Source organism: Lissotriton vulgaris, chromosome 12 (assembly GCF_964263255.1).
Source record: "Lissotriton vulgaris chromosome 12, aLisVul1.2, whole genome shotgun sequence".
NCBI lineage: Eukaryota > Metazoa > Chordata > Amphibia > Caudata > Salamandridae > Lissotriton > Lissotriton vulgaris.
In genome coordinates, this window is record NC_141700.1 from 316,701,572 (window position 1) to 316,718,916 (window position 17,345).

The following is a 17,345-nucleotide window of genomic DNA, read 5'->3' on the forward strand; positions in this document are numbered from 1 at the left end:
TTCAGTTTCCCATGCATTCATAGTCCAAAAATAAATAAAACACTTGTGTTTGGAAAGCGACGCAGCAGTAAGATTTCTACCGCCGTGTGACACAGTTCCAGGAAAGTTTTCTGAAACTGTAGAGTTTGTGCGGAGATGAGAGCATGGGAGAGCAATGCAGCGACTGGAGAAGATACCCGAGCCCACAAAATCCTCCTACCCATGTGACCATGCCACCCTCCCCAGTCCAGCAAAAGCACACTCACCACACAGTCCAATTAATCCTCCGAAGTCTTTATTGTGGAAAATTTCACGCTGGAGCGGGTGGCACGGCGCGTATTAAATAAGAGTTCCAAGTATCTGGCAAAAATGTTGTACGTCTGCTTCAGCGTGTCAGTGCCAGCGGTGGGGGCAGGAAGCCACAGTAATCCAAGAAATCCACATTCCAAAGGATTTGAAGGAGCACACCCATTCCGTTACGAGTGATTTATTGATGAGGAAACAAGTTTCAGCTGGCACGGCCTTTGTAAAGTTGCCCAAGCGGCTCCAGATATGCCATTAAATGGTCGTGATCTCATGGTAGACATGAAAAAGTTACTACAGCTTAAAAATGTAGCTCCTTCAATTTGGTATCCAAGGACCAAAACGGATTATTGTGTAACAATTGCAATGCAGTACATAACAATTGAACTAAACTAAAGAGTGACAATATAATACTATATATATATATATATATATACACAGACGCACGCACGCACCCATATAAATTACAGTTAGGACCTAGTTTCCATACAAAAAACGTTTTTTTAATTTGCCAATATCTCGCAGCATGTGATGAATCTTTTCAAAACTAATAGGGTGCTCTGGTCAGCTCCTGTCTTGTAAGTTTCGGGGTGATTCGTCAAGAAAGGGCAGAGAAAAAAAGGGGGGGTCCCAAAATCCATTTTCTCCATGTTCATTTCCATAGGAAACCTATGTTGAGGCTACAGTCTGAACTGTTGAACAAAATTACACAAAATTTGGCAGAGAAGTAGCTTTTGGCCCAGAGTGCACTCTTTGCTTCAACTGGTGAAAATCGGCTAAGTAGTTCCTGAGAAACTCATAAAATAAAACATATGGATGTCCGGTGACAGCGGTGGATCCTTGAACCATCCCGAGCATGAGCTTGAGTCTGATTGGCTGCCAACACTTCAAACCAGGAAGTGTTGGCAGCCACCTTGTGACTCGGTTGAACCGAGTCACATGAAAAAAGGTGAAAAAATATAAAAGAGGGCAGGGTAGAAACACCCTAACTCCCTAGGCCTGGTCAGGGGGTCCCAGAGGAATCCCCAGGGCCAAAATAGGATTTTTAAAAATAAATAAATTGGATTTGCACTTCGTTTCAGTGGGCCAGGTCCCGGGGGCAATGTGCATAATATATGGGGGGGCCACATGGGCCCCCACAGCCCCGGGGGATGCCACTTCTCTGGGGCTTTATTAATAATGTGCAGGGGCACGTGGCCCCCCACAGCCCCAGGGACCGCCACTCCCCTGGGCTTCATTTTTAAATACAACATTACATTGGAGCTTCTTTCCCGACACTGCAGCCCTGGGGATCGGCACCTACCTGGGGCTTGTTTTAAAATGATAGTGTTGGGGGGCTCGAGTCCCCCCAACCTGTCCCAGGGACCACCAACTCCCTAGGGAACTAAATATTTAAATGTGAGGGTCCGCTGTAATCCCCCTGGTCCTGGGGACCACCACCTCCCCAGGGCTGAAAATAAGATGGAGGGGCAACGCAGCCTCCCTCCTGGAGCTTTCAATGGCCCTGGGGACCGCCACCACCAAGGGCCAGCTCCAGCAAAGTCCCAGGGTGCCTACCCCCGGGACATCACAGTTTACAATGACATGGGGGAGCACGGGTCCCGCCCTGTCATTGCAAACACTGCTTTGCTTTGTGAAAGAGACATGCTCTTGCCTTTGGACAAGGGGAGCTGCTTGTCAGCAGCTCCCCTTGTCCAAAAGCAACGCTGGCTCCCGCAGGAGGCGAGGAGCTGGCAGTGACGGTAAGGGCATTGGGTTTCCCCCCACAGTCCCCAAGGTGAGGGCCGTCCCCGGGGATGGCGTCTCCAGGCCAGTAGTGGCCCTGAGAAGGGGGACCATGCAGCCCCCCTCCGTAATTAAAAGAAAACATTTCAACAAAAATACGAGGTCAGGCCCGGGGCGATGGGGTCCCCGGGGCCAAAAGTAGCCTCAGGAGGGGGGCCGCCCAGACCTCGTCCTGTTTTAAAACATTTTTTTAAATGGATCAGGTCCTCGGAGGTGGGGTCCCCAGGACCCACAAAATATTAGGAGAAGGGGGCCACAACGTCCCCTTCTAACAAAAAAGAAAAGCTGGCATCTTACTGGAGAACACACCAATCCTTGCACCACTCTGCAAACACGCCTCCTGTCGCGTTCTAAGTTGGGGGATTAAGTCCCCTTGAATCCTGAGGGTCCATAGGGGCCAACTAGCCCACCAGGTACCTCCAGTAAGCCCCCATTGTGGGACTGCTGAGAGGTGGTCTGAGGCTACACCCCTTTTCACACCACTCTGCAAATGCGCCTCTTGGCGCCTTTCTGGTGGGGTGAAGAGGTCCTCTTGTGTTCTGAGGTCCTCAGGACTAGAGTGGACTTCATCCACTGGGCAGCAGTGCATCAGCAGGCGCGTTTGCAGAGTGGTGTAAAAAGGGGGTGTGGCCTTGAACCACTCTCAGCAGCCAGCTGTGTGTGGCACACTGGAGGTACCTGGTGGGCTATTTGTCCCCAGGGACACTCAGGATTCAAGGGGACTTAATCCTCAAACGCAGAATGCACCAGGAGTGCGTTTGCAGAGTGGTGGAGAAAGAGGCGTGGCCTGTGTCCACTGTCAGCATACTGGAGGTATCAGGTAGGCTAGTTGGCCCCTAAGGACCCCCAGCAGCGAAGGGGACTTTAACCTCCATCCCAAAGTGCGCCAGGAAGTGCATTTGCAGAGTGGTGGGGTAAAGGGGACGTGGCCTACTATAAGAACTTAGCAATCCTGCTGTGTGAGACTTACTGGAGGTAATAGGAGGGGTAGTTGGCCCCCAAGGTGAACCTTGATGGCCAACTACCCCTTCTGTTAACTCCAGTAGTTCTCACACAGTGGGATTGCTAAGAGGTCTTCGGAGGCCACTCTCACCTTCTCCACCACTATGCAAATGCGCCTCCTGGCAGAGTACTGGTTGGGGGTAAGTTCTCCTTACTCTTGAGTGACTTTGGCGGTCAAGTAGCCCTCAAGGTACCTCCTGTAAGCCCTACGCAGTGGAATTCCTGAGTGCTGGTCGGAGGAAAAGGTCCCTTTCTGCACCACTCTGCAAACGCAACTACTATGTTATAGTTAGAAATTAGTATTTAAAAAACCTTAGAAACTCACTGAACAAACCATAGGTTTCAGGGACGTTATAGTTAGAAATTAGCATTTATTACACCTTACAAATTCACTGAAAAACCATAGATTTCAAGGACGTTATAGTTTGAAATTAGCATTTAAAAAAACCTAGAATTTTACTGAAAAAAAGATAGGTTTCAGGGACATTATAGTAAGAAATTAGCATTTAAAAACCTTGGACGTTCACTAAAAAAAACACAGGTTCCAGGGATGGTGTTATAAAAAGGAAACATAATCCATGCCGATGTCTTAAAGTGCAATGTTGTTCATGTGATGGTATGTTGAGGTTATATTGGCGTAGTGCTGAATTAACTGTTCATTTGGCACCGCTGTGCCAACTATATAGCTTTGAAGCAGTGTTGGTCATTAAGGGAGGAGAGATCTGTCTACTGTATGCTTTATGAGTATGAGCAGATTGGAACAATAGTTTCTGTAGGGGATAGAGTGCTGTTGATGTCCAGTTGAAGGCCAAATATGTTTGTAGGAGGAGTGGATGTATGTTGTAAGGTCTGTTTACAGAGGACTGCGTTATACAAAATATATGAAAGTGTGCATGTGTTGGTTGGGGTGAAATGAACATCTAAAAAATTCTCTGAACCAAAGCTCATGTATGTACTATTGGTATGCTAAGTAAAACGTGTTGTATTAGCCTGCCACTTCAGCTTCACTAAAGCACTGTTTCTCTTCCATCTTCAACAAGCACATGATAATAAATGACAGGAAATTATTCCTCGGTACACATTGCTCACTGTCATCAAGAATCTAATCACTATTGCCTGAGTATTAGGCCAGTTCTCAATGTGCTCTGTGACTCAAGCGCAGTTAGGAAATCCCCATAAGTAGAAGCAGCCACAATCTCAATTAAACTAAAGTGCTCAGTATTTATAGTTTAGGCACAAGATGCGTGAGTGGAGTTTGTCCTTTGCCTTGTGTTACCTGTCGTTGATCAGGTCTCTCCAGCGCTGCATTTGCCCCATAAGCATTGCATGATTCCACGAGGTAATCTGATGTGATTCCTAGGAGCGAACTTGACTCTCCGCAGGATCCATCTGCCACAACTATAACTTTGGGCCAATCAGCAGCTTGAATTTTCCTTAAATATTCATCTGTAAACTACGACAATAAGTGGATTTAGTTAGGAGTAATTTGTCCTATAAACAACATGTACTTTCCTTATTTTCTACAACAAGTAAGAAACAGGCAATAATATCTCAGTGCAGGGACGAGAGACAGGGTTTGCAAGCACTGAACATCTTTCCTTAATTTACAGTATCAGGCCTGTTGAAGTAATGCATTGCAATGTAAGCATTTATTTTAACCACTGTCGCCAAAAGGCTGTAAAAGCACACTCTCCCAGATTCATTTGAACAGCTGACTCCTGTTCCAAATCCATGATTGTGCATATATTGGTAGGTAATGTACTATCAACCTAAAAGTGATGGATTTCTTGACTACTGCCTTTTGGGTACCCTGACCTATTTAGATGTGTCCAATGGTAGATGTTTTCCAGCTTTAGCATGGGAAACACCTTCATGGCAGGTCAAGTTTCTGCACAACCACCAGCTCACAGGCAGGCCTTGTGCAAAGAAAACAATTCTGGCATATCATGTACTTACATTTTACATTTTCAAAATAAAAAACCTACTTTGGAAATGTGTATTTCCAAACACTACAAATGCAGAATCGGCCCTCATGCCACCCTGCATAGCAGAATGACCAGAATTTGGCAATGTCTCCAAAGCCCTTCCATCCTCTATTAGTAAACATGTTCAGTGAAAATTCTATGTCACACAGATAGTGAATTCTGTATATGTATACTCATAGTCATGCAGAATCACAAATCCTCATGTACACTGAAAGAACGTCCTCCCCATGCCCTTTCAGCTTGTTACCTGTTTACAGATCAAGCTGCTCGTGGCCACCTTGTGTGGCTCTGCATGGCTAGATAAATCTACAATAATGCAAGGCAGAGCACATCACTGCTTTGTGATCCTTGGGTAAAGCGCAGGTATTCTAGTAGGGCTATTTACAAAGATAACAAAGTTAACTTACTCTTGTGCCTAATATACATGTGTAATTTACTATAACACTTTTGAGTAACTTAGGTACTTTGGCTATTCACAAAGTCTGAATGTAAAAATTACTAGAAAGTGTAGACTTGAATTTCTCCATCCATTGAAAAAGACGGTACAAACACATATAGGACTGTAAGTTACTACTGCCAAAAAGAAAACCGTAGAAAGCCCAATACCACACATGGCCAACCACTGACACCCTAACATCCACCCATAGAAATAATGGGGACATAGACTTATAATAAACTTCATAAGAAATAATGGTAAACTGAATTAAATATTATAAAATAGCTTTCCCCTCTGGTCTACGCCCCTTCTTTTATTTGCCTGACCTCTGCTGCCACCACTGTCGGTGCAGGGCCATGTCTGTCCCAGCTGGTCAGTCAGCAGCTGGTTTTCAGTTGGTGGTGTGTGGTCAGGCCTCTTGAGGAGGGTGTGTACACCAGCAAGCATACCACCAGAACAGACACAGAAGTGGGTCGTCTTTGCCATACCCTGCCTGCCTTGTTCAGTGGTATTGTCATGTCAGAGTATTTCCGAGTGTGGTAGGACCTTTACTTGGACTTGGAGGATCGGGGTGCATCTGAGGCATCACAGCAGAAGGGCACCTGAGGAGGTGGGGTAAGGTGGTGCTTAGTGAATGTCACAATGAGTCAAACCTAATCCCTCAGAGGTGGCAGTGGAGGTCCCACGGAGACTAGGATGTGACTATTAGGGCACGTGCATGCTCCCCGCTTACTTAATTTATTGCCTCACTCCCCCATTTTAAAAGATCACTTCAAGATTTGTTTTTGCCTGTGACACACAATTTGCAACTTGCAGCGTCCAGACCTTTGTACAGACCACTGAAACGTTACTGTCCGTTTTTGCTCTGACATATTTAGGAAGCAGCTACTATGCATGGATACACTTTTGCAGTTCAATTCTGTCAAATAATAAAATCACTTAAAGAAGCTTGGGGAGGAAAAGGAAAACATGTCCCAAAAAGTGCCAGTTGCACCTGGATCTTGGTGAGGTCTACATTGCTGTCCCTGAGCAAGAGACTTTGATTAACCTTCAGCCTCAATTTGCTGAGAGTATTCTCCAGATTTCTCAGGTACCTTGATCGATGCAAAATGACAATTGGCCAGGAAGTGGGCATCAAAAACATAAAAATGTAAGATAGAGGAGGAGATTCCCATGGGAGTTGACCAGCCACCTGTTTCCTTGATAGGACTTTGATTTTAGTGAGGACAACACATAATGTAGGCTTGCTAACGCCACTACCACCAAAATTAGTTAAATGCACTTTCAGTTAGTGTTAGACCATGTGGCCAATGGGAAACAATCATTTTTCAACACAGAAGATACTGTGCTTACTGGTGATGTTGGCAGTGTTCTCCCCTTGCCTAAACATACTATGGTTCAGCACACCACCAATCTGGAATTTGTTTAGGAGGTTAAGGCATATGCACCTCAAAGTAGTTATAGTCATTCAAATGGGATTGAGGAACATGATACAAGAGCCCCAGACGTTCCACTATCTTCCATAGTCCAAATAGTCAAAACCGATATGACAGCCGTGGTCAAGGATTACAGCATGCAATTGGGGGAAAAAGTGACTGAAGGCATGCAGGTCCAAAGGATCATACAGGTGTTTTAGCTATTTCTTTGACAGATTCAATATCCAAATCTCCAAATGTATATGTATATGTGCTGAGACATTTGAAACTAGGCCAAACAAAATAATTCCCGAAGATGACCCTCTTTATAAAGTGCATCGACTGTCCAAGCCTCATGTGGAGGCAATTACTTGGAAGAGATCTGTGGAACAAGCCATTTCTTCTATTGGACAAGTGGTCATGCAGCACACAGACAAACACAGTATGCAAATTATAATCCTGAAAAATTTGCCAGATAGCAAAAAGAAATTGATAAGAAATTAGATACTTTGAATCATTTAATTACGTATGTCTTACGATCTGCCCAGGGCACGGAGACTAGCTGTTTTTGCTCCCATCTTTCGAAAAAATTAGCAAACCCTCCAACAATTATTTTATCATTAATATTAGATCTGAAAAATTAGTTTCACAATCTAAAAGGAGATCATCATTCACTTAGGACTTTGCAGCAAGAGGGGGCAATGGAAGAGAGTCAACCAGGAAAAACAATACACAAATTCGGACTAATAAACAATTTAAGGTTTGCATTCATAAAACAGAAGAGTTAGAGACATATGAGGCACAACAAGTGCAACATATGCATTAATCGATCAGAAGAAACAGTGGTAGGAAGAATCTATTGTAGCTAATAAAACTTGGAAAAGAGAGGAACTACTGTGTCAACAAAAAGCAATTGTAAAAGGAACTTCCGTAAATGCAGGCGCCCCCAAGCATTCACTACTTATATCAATATAAATTAAATTAAAAAATGATCAAACAAAAGCAATAAAAAGTCACACCAGAGAGTTGTTTTGGGTCAAATTGTGTTCCCAGTTTTTAGGTCGAGCTACAGCGTGTATGCACTGTCTACAAAACCTGCGGTAATCAATAACAGCTACTTTTTTCCAATTGTTTTCTCCACTGTTGCTCTAGTTTACTGCCTCCTAACTCACTGGATTTGACGATACGTCACTTCCATTTAAGGCTGAGGCGCACCGATGTCGCTTGTCACTGTGGTAGGACCTGCTCCCTCACGGCATTCTCTGCAACCTTGCGGTAATTTTTAATCGTGAAAGTGGTGGAAAGGGGTATTGATCTCTTCTCTTCATAGAATATGCTAGTTTTTTCACAATCCAGATAGAAAAAAATGATTTTTTTATTACTTCCCTCTTAAGGCCCACTATCAAGCTCGAAGATTTGTTTTCAAATAAGTACAACTTTTCCCATCAACTTTCAAATGTATGCACGTTCATCAAGAAATACAAAATTGCACAAAAACAGAACATCAGGAACAAACTAAAATCAATATTTATATATTTAAACGTTATGTAATTAAGCAAAATTGACAGTGGAGCACTCTGATTTCCGGCACCTAACTGTAGTATATTCAATTATAAATAAGAATTCAGGAACAGGATTGGTGAAGAAGAAGGCTTTTATTAAAACCTCAGCCACAGGAGAAATCTTCAACTGACCACTGGAACTTCCATGTATTCCAGAATCTCACACAAGATCAGAATACAAGGGGAGGAAGTTCCAGTATATTAAAGGTACATACATGGAAATAATTAGACATCATCACACATCTCCCTCCTAAGGAAAATCATAAAATAACAGATTTTAGCAAATATAATTCCTCAAATAAACAGAAAACAAAGGAAGAACTTATAGTGAATAATCTCTCAAATAAACAGGAGGTCTACGTATTCTTTGACTCCTAAGGGAGGAAGAAAATGAATTCGAACCATTGACAAAATTGAAAGTTGGAAGATGTAATCCTTCTCTTCCACACGACAAATCTTGTGCAGGAAATCTTGACCTAGCCACAACCACTCTACTCCTATTCCATATTCTTCCATCCTCTGTTTTGATGGCATTCCTAAAGACTTTCACCACAGCTCTCACATGAGTATACTTCGACCAGGATCTGCAACCAACTGGAGCTTTTATCCGAACAAGATCACCCACTAGTATCTTCTGGACATTCACACATTTTCTTTTATCGTAATACTCCTTCCTTTCATCTAGTTTTCTTTCTTCCTTCCAACGCCACTCACCAATCCCATTATCAACCAAACCCTTGTTGAGGTTCATCCACCCAGGACTCAAACATGTGTTGGGAGCCCTCCCTTTAAACAATTCAAATGGGGATCTTCCAATTGTTGAATGTGGAGCAAAGCGGTAAGCACTTATTCTTTCTTGAAGAATAGACTTCCAATTCAAACCAGATGATCTAGCTAACTGTATTGCCTCTCAAGGTTTTATTGACTCTCTCAACTGCACCATTTGTTTCGGGATGATACAACAAACATTTCTTGTGTAGCACACCAGACTTCTTCATGTACTCCTCAAAAACCCTTGAACAAAATTGTGGACCATTATCTGAAAGGAGACTATTTGGAATACTCTCTTTCTTAAAAAGTGTATCTAGAAACTTTATTACTTCCTCCGAAGTAATCTCCCTCACAGCACACACCTCAATCCACCTAGAATACAAATCCATCAACACTAAAAGATAAGGTGTATCACTTACACCTGACAGAGGACCAACTATATCTATAGCCAATTCGTCCCAAGGATGTTTTGGTAGTAATCTCTTTACCATGGGCATCTGCTTCGTCTTTAATATCTTGTCACTAGCACAGCACTCTGGACAATCTCTCACCATCCTCTCAATCTCTAAATCCATCCCAGGCCACCAAAACTGCATTTGTAAAATCTCTTTTGTTTTAACAATTCCAAGATGTCCAGAATGTGTATGAGATAATAATTTCTTTCTAATTCCCAAAGGTGGCACCATTTTTGTACCACGAGTTAAAAATCCAGAATTAGTTGAAAGCTCATCAGAAACCAACATCCAAGGTTTCTCTAACCGTGAAATATTACTTAGAGAAAGCATCACCCTTTTAATCTCTTCATCCTTTTCCAACTCATCTCTCCATTCTTTCTCTTCAATTGCTCCCTCTGTAATCTCACATACACTTATAGAATCATCACATGCACCACAATCATCATCCTCACCAAAATTTTCCTTACCTACCATTCTCGACAGACAATCAGCTGATTTGTTTGACACCCCCGGAATATAGTCAACAGAGAAGTCAAACTCTTGTAAGGAAACAATCCATTTCCTAATTCTCGACGAAATCGCATCCAAACCTTTTTTATCAAAAATCTCTTTCAAGGGTTTATGATCTGAAAAGATAACAACCTTCGTTCCCCATATTAAATTCTCCAATTTCCGCAAAGCCCAATAGATTGCAAGGGACTCTTTTTCTATAACAGAATAATTCAATTCTGAACCTCTTAAACACCTTGAAGAACAACAAATTAAGTAATCCTTTCCATTTCTTCTCTGTACCAGGACAGCACCAAGTCCTTTTTCACTCGCATCAGTAAATAAAATCGTAAGTAAGCCTGGTACAAATGCCTGAAGAGAGGGTGCCTTATTCAACTCACACTTAATGCCATCAAATTCTTTTTTACATTCATCTGTCCATTCAAACACAACATTTCTTGATGTTAACCTTCTCAAAGACTGAGTTTTATCTGCAAAATTATAAATGAATTTTCCGTAAAACTCTACCATACCAAGAAAGGAAACTAATTCCTCCTTGTTCTCAGGCTCCTTTACCTTGTTAATGGTGTCCACCAACTCTTTTTTGGGTAAAATTCCTTGACCAGTTATTCTATGCCCCAAGTAATTTACCTCTTTTACACCAAACTTACATTTGTTTTTTTTAAGTGTCATTCCTGTATCTTCCAATCGTTTGAGAACTGCACAGACACGACCATAATGCAGGATTGGTGAAGAAGAAGGCTTTTATTAAAACCTCAGCCACAGGAGAAATCTTCATCTGACCACTGGAACTTCCATGTATTCCAGAATCTCACACGAGGTCAGAATACAAGGGGAGGAAGTTCCAGTATATTAAAGGTACATACATGGAAATAATTAGACATCATCACACTAACCTGCTTTCCCTCCACTAATATTATCCCCTCTGTCCTTACTGGGGCCTGTGTGCACTCTGAATCGCACCCACCGTCACAATGCTGGCTCCGTAGGAACCATTGTCCTCCATTTTATACCATTTGTGGCCGACATGTTTTGGTTTGGTGATGAGGTTTGAGAAATACTTTACATCTTGACATTGTCCAAATATAACAATTTCTCAACCTCCCCCCTTTCTCTCTTTCTGTTGCTCTGTTTACCTTCCAGTATCTATGGGTAACTCATCTCTTTTTCTTTTTTCTGATTATATGAACTTGTAATAGTGACCTTGTCAATATAGATGGCATACAATTTGAAGGTGGTGCAAATCAAACTTTTCTAAAAAGCAATGCTCAAGCCAAAAATGTTTGTCTAAATATTGATGTTAGGTTTGGAACATTATAGTTGCAATTGATAAAAAAATGTTGATCTGTCTCATTGGTTGTTTACTGTTGTCTGTATCGTTTAAATGTAATAATATGTAGTCATGGGTTAGATAGATTACCCTTGTTTTATCTATGTATGGAATGGAATGTGTTATATTTGTTGTGAGTTTTTGTATATTGATATGTGTATTTATTTGTTTAAACTTAACAGCCCTGAAGAATTCCTGTACTAGGATGAAACGTGTCACCTGTATTGTTGTGAAAAGCTACATATATTTTTTGTCTTTGCTTTTAAATGATTGAAAATGGAATAAACAGAAAATCTTGAAGAACATTGGTTTTGGATTTGGACCATATAATTATTCTTCTGGCTTTGAAATTTATGTGTGGTGTACCTTTGCTTTTGTCTCGAATATTTAAACTTTGCCCTCTCCCCGGAACCGCAGGACTCAAGAGTATTATACCTTTTATTCAAAAAAATAAAGAAGGCCATAATTGAAAAAGATTTGAGAAAAATAGAATTGTGTTTTCTTCTACAGTGGGGCGATGTAATTTAAAACTAGCATCACAACAGGTACCTTTCTCTAACAACATGTTATTAAGCACACAGGCTCTTGCAGCATGCAGCGTGCATGGATGCACCCACTTCTCAGCGCTTCATGTCCCTGCCCGCTGATGTTCACCTGTTCGGAAGAGGCATGAAGCATCCTTGGCAGTCAGCTTGCGGTATATTCCAGAGAGCTGAGGAAGTCATACAAAATCACCTTGTTGAGGGACTTCTGCCTGAAGTACTTCTTCATTCCCCACTGCATGGATGGAGGATGTGGGCCAGGTCTGTGCTCTGCAGCTGCACCCTCTGCCAGGGCCCTTAATCAGGGCTCAGGGGCTGCACATGAGGGCAGGAGCACCTATGTGTTTGACGTGCTACCTGTTGAGCATCCGAACATCCAGGCAGCATGTTGTCTGCTCTGCAGACATCACAACCCCAGCTGCAAGTGTGCACCACCCTCTTTTACAAAGTTGCAAGGCTTGGATGTTTTTCTTCTCTGAAGCAGGCACATCAGACATTTATCAGGTACACATTTAAATGTCTGCAACAGGGCCGGACTGATAGCCACAACCAGCCCGGCAAAGTGCTCGGCCGCCCCCCCTCCCTACTCGGGAGGGTTGGAGGTGCCGCCGAGCTCTTTGCAGGGGCCGGTTTGTGGCCGATTTTGGTACAAGGCTGATTTACAAAAATGGCCCCCAGTGTCCCAAAACCGGCCCCCACCTTTGCGGCGCATCAGGGGATTGCCCGGTGCCCGCTAAGGCCAGTCCAGCCCTCGTCTGCAAAACTAGGACTGCAACGTTCCATGTAACGATTTCAGGTAGCATTGGCCTTTAAACAGTTATGTGTGCTAGTTAACAATTTATCTAGATTTTTTGTCACAACTGCTAAGTTGCCTGCATTTTGAAGATGTAACCTCTTTTTGGCATGTTCGCCATTCCAACAGGTCCAGTACCTATGGTGGTATAATTTAGCATTCTCTTGCCAAAGTTTTACCATACTCGAAATACAATTATACTCCAGTGGATTCAATTAATTACCTACCCAACAAACTCACATCACTCCTAAATTTTCCCTGGTTTATCTTAGGTGGAATAACTCCCTGCCCCCTCCACAAACCCTATTTTCTTTTTTTTTTGTGCAATTTTATATAGTGCCAACTCGACCCGGAGGTATCGGAGCGCTTGACATGTGAACCAGTTATATTACACAAGGACACCTTCATGTATATAGCCTGGCCTCACAGTGCACATGTGCCATCATCTGTTCCTTTCTTTTCAATCAACTTCAGTAAACCTACTTTTTATCCTGGTTTGCTTCTGTTTGTTTTTACTATTGAAAGGTAAACGTGCCTTTTTGCTGTTCCCGCATACTCAACTACATTATTGAGGCGCTGACTGGATGAGGTACATGCCATTAGGAGCCATTCTTAGTTTACTAGTTTAATAATAATGCATGCACAAAAACATAATTAAAATATCACATGTAGATCTCACTGCTCCCACCCTACTCCCCCAGACGTGCCTGCCCCCATCTCTCATAACAACTCTGGCCCCCTGTCACTTGTGGATGGTCCACCAGCCTCCCATCTAATTTCTTTTGTCTACCTCAATACTCGATCGCTACCCAAGCATGAACTTGAAGTCTTCCAACTGCTAGACAACAGTAATATTGATATTCTTCTTCTCTCTGAGACCTGGTTAACAGACGACTCCACCCGACATCCTCGCTGCCATCCCCTCGGGCTATTACATCCTACATTCCAATAGGGTGACGGGCAGAATGGGTGGGGGCGTTGCTGCTATCATCCGCTCCCAATTCCACTTCACAAACTTAGCAACTACCTCCATTCCAAACACTGATATTCCTACGCTAAAATTCACCTCCCCTAAATTCAATTTTATTTGTGTCCTTGTTTACCGTCCTCCTGATAACATGCCTTTATTTTCCCTACAATTCAGCGACCTCATTTCCCAGCTATTTATTAATTCCGCCAAAATCCTTATTATAGGCAACTTTAACTACTGGCCACAGGACCCCCGGGAAAGCAGTCTGTCTGCTGAATTCACAGATCTGCTACATGGCCTGAACTGTAAACAGCACATTTCAGTAGCTACCCACACTAAAGGTCACATTCTCGACCAAGTTTGGACGGCCAATCTTGACATCTCCCCTTCCCTAGTCTATCCTTGTACCTGGTCGGATCACTTTTTTATTTCCTTCTCACTCAAACTTACTTTGCCCACCCGTACCCTATCCACTACTAACTTTACGGCACGCAACTGGAAGCGAGCCGATAGCTCTCATTTTCACTCTATTTTGCTTACTACAATCCCCATTGATTTAACCTTAATAAACACTCAAACAGCCATTCTTGATAAATGGTTGACACAGGCGAGCGATGCGGTCGCCCCGATGAGAACCATTAAAACCAAACGCCCACATGATGCTCAGCGTTGGTTTACAGACCAACTCAAACTGGAAAATTAGCTCTCAGACAAGCTGAGCGCCGGTGGAGGCGTAACTATGATCCCTTACTAAAAATTGCCTACACTGACATAATAAAACTGTATAAAAAATCCATCCTATCGGCCAAAACCCTCTATTTTTCCCAGAAAATTCTTAGTTCAGCATCCAAAACTAAGGATATCTTCTCAATCGTAGAAGAACTCTCCCTGCCTGACCGTGTTACTGCACAACCTCAACCCTCACAGGTTCTCTGTGATTCCCTCAATTCGTTCTTTATTGAGAAGATTACCACCATCAAAAATAACATTCCTTCCCCTTCCTCATCCATTGCCTGCTCCCTACCTCCCATGAACCCTTGCTGTCTGTACGAATTCCCCCCTATTTCCCAGACTGAATTCACCTCCCTATTACACGCGGTCAGCTCAGGCTCCCCCAATGACTGCTGTCCCCCTTAAATTCTGAAAGCTGCCTTTTTGGCCTGTCCAGGTCCCCCACTGGCTCCTCTTAATAACTTACTCTCTACAGGCTCTGTCCCCGATGCTTTCAAACAAGCAGTTGTTGTGCCTATACTCAAAAAGCCGGGTGCTGGTCCATCTGTTCTGAGCAATTATCGGCCGATCTTCCTCCTTCCCTATTTGGGGAAAGTCTTGGAGACCTATGTCACCCGATGCCTCAGCGCTTTAATTGAAAAATCCTCCTTTCTTGATGACCAGCAGGCCGGCTTTAGACCGGTCCATTCAACGGAAGCTGTCATCGTGGCCGTGATGGATGCGCTGAGACAAGGCGCCGATAATAACCTGGCTCAGGCCCTTGTTCTATTAGATCTGTCGGCAGCTTTCGACACGGTCGATCACGTCATCTTTATCGACCATGTCAGAAACTCGGGCATTCAGGGCTTGGCCTTAACTTGGATCAGTTCCTTCTTTCACCAGCACTCCCAATCGGTTCATCTATCAACCTTCTCTGCCCCCTACTCCTCACTCTCCTGTGGTGTCCCCCAGGGTTCTGCTCTTTCGCCCCTTTTATTTAATCTCTATATGCAACCCCTTTTAGATTCCCTCCGTCACACCCCAGTCACCATCTTTAACTATGCGGATGACTTACAGTTAATCTTCCCCATCGACTCTTCTTCTTCTTCCTGTACCAACTTCTAGTCCACTATGCTTGCCATCTCTGAGTGGATGCATTTTAGCCAGCTGAAGCTCAATCCCAGCAAGACGGAGTTGGTATTGACAGGAGGGTCCTCCAACCCTTGGAGCTCCAGTTTCTGGCCCCAATCTCTTGGCCCCCCACCCTGCCCCGTCGATACTGTGAGGAGCCTTGGCATTATCATCTCTAGTGACTTGTCCATGTGACGTCAAATTAACGCCGTCACTTCTGCATGCTTTTACCATCTGTGCAGAATCTGTAAAATCCGAAGGTTCCTCACTACAGAGGCTCTTATACTTGTCATCATGGCCCTTGTCACCTTCCGTATCGACTACGCCAACTCTCTGTATGTGGGGATCCCTGCCTACCATCTTCATCGGCTTCAGCTGGTGCAAAATCAGGCGGCCAGACTGGTCTTCCAACAGCCTAAGCACCAACATGTCTCGACCCTGCTGAGGAGATTGCACTGGCTCCCGGTAGCCTCCCGATGCATTTTCAAACTGGGCTGTACTGTTTTTAAGTCACTCCTTGCCCTTGCCCCAGCCTTCATTTCCCTCAGCCTCAAGCGTCACATTCCCTTGAGGAATCTTCGGTCTTCTGCTCACAACCTTTTAACCGTCCCCAGGTTCAAACGGAAAAAACATGGTGGCTCCTGTTTTTCCTTCCTTGCCCCCTCAACCTGGAATTCCCTTCCCTCTACTATACGACTCTGTTCTGACTACACATGCTTTCGCAAACTTCTCAAAACCCATCTCTTCCAGCTAGCCTATGAATAAACCTCACTGCCTATCCTCCCTGCTTTGTCTATGAGCGCCATGAAACCGTCTGGTGACCGTGCGCGGTAAAAATCCTTTTAACATAACATAACATAACATAACGTAGACGCAAATGGCATTCTTATCAATACCTCATTGTGAATTGATAATACATAAATTGATTATTTATCTCAAAGTTGATGATACAGGACTAAATACAGTTTCAGATGTGATATTCTAATCGAAATCGGCCCATTTCAATAATTTTACATAGAGTAGAAAATAAACTTTCTGCTATTAAATACATACACTATCCTGTAGCTGTTTCTACAGTGAGGTGTGTACATTATCAAGTGCAATCCTTCTGCATGGCACATTAAAGTGGTGTCATTGCTACTATGATATTGACACCAATTTGTTCCAAAACGTTATTTAATATTTATATTCTAAATCATTCATCTCCCACTCAAAAATAGAAACAACACCGTGAGGTGCACGGATATATGTTTTTGTAGGATTCCTTTTGAGAATTTGTGGATAGAGTGCACTACTCTACCCTTTGGGTGGCATGATGTATTTGACATGATTTATTTGGCATCTAAACATCTCGGAAAAGAATTGGCTGCAAATCAAGGCCAGACAATGCATCGACTATGAGTAAAAAGTGTGTGTTTACGCATGCTTGCTGGTTTTAAAAACACACAAATAAAAGGGATTGACATTTACAATGCCAATAGATCAAATTCTTGCAAATGCTAGACCTTTTGTATTGCAAATGCTTGTTCTAAAATGGGATCAATCTGTGATGTGCCCACCTACTAGCAGCGAATGGTACAGGTAAGAGCAGTGATGCGGGCGGAGTGGGGTGGGGGATTGTTGACAGATGCGGGGTGGTTAAAAATGATTTTGTTTTTTATAAAA

The 17,345-nt window shown here is 43.2% G+C and overlaps 1 protein-coding gene across 1 annotated transcript in view; it reads right to left on the reverse strand.

Annotated features, from left to right (window-relative positions):
• LOC147674021 (uncharacterized) overlaps positions 1-17,345 on the reverse strand; it is a 416,608-nt gene that overhangs the window by 299,297 nt on the left and 99,966 nt on the right. Inside the window, exon 2 of the mRNA XM_086945099.1 lies at positions 4,346-4,522. Within this exon, the coding sequence (XP_086801225.1) occupies positions 4,346-4,522 (177 nt within the window). The remainder of the gene's footprint in view (positions 1-4,345; positions 4,523-17,345) is intronic.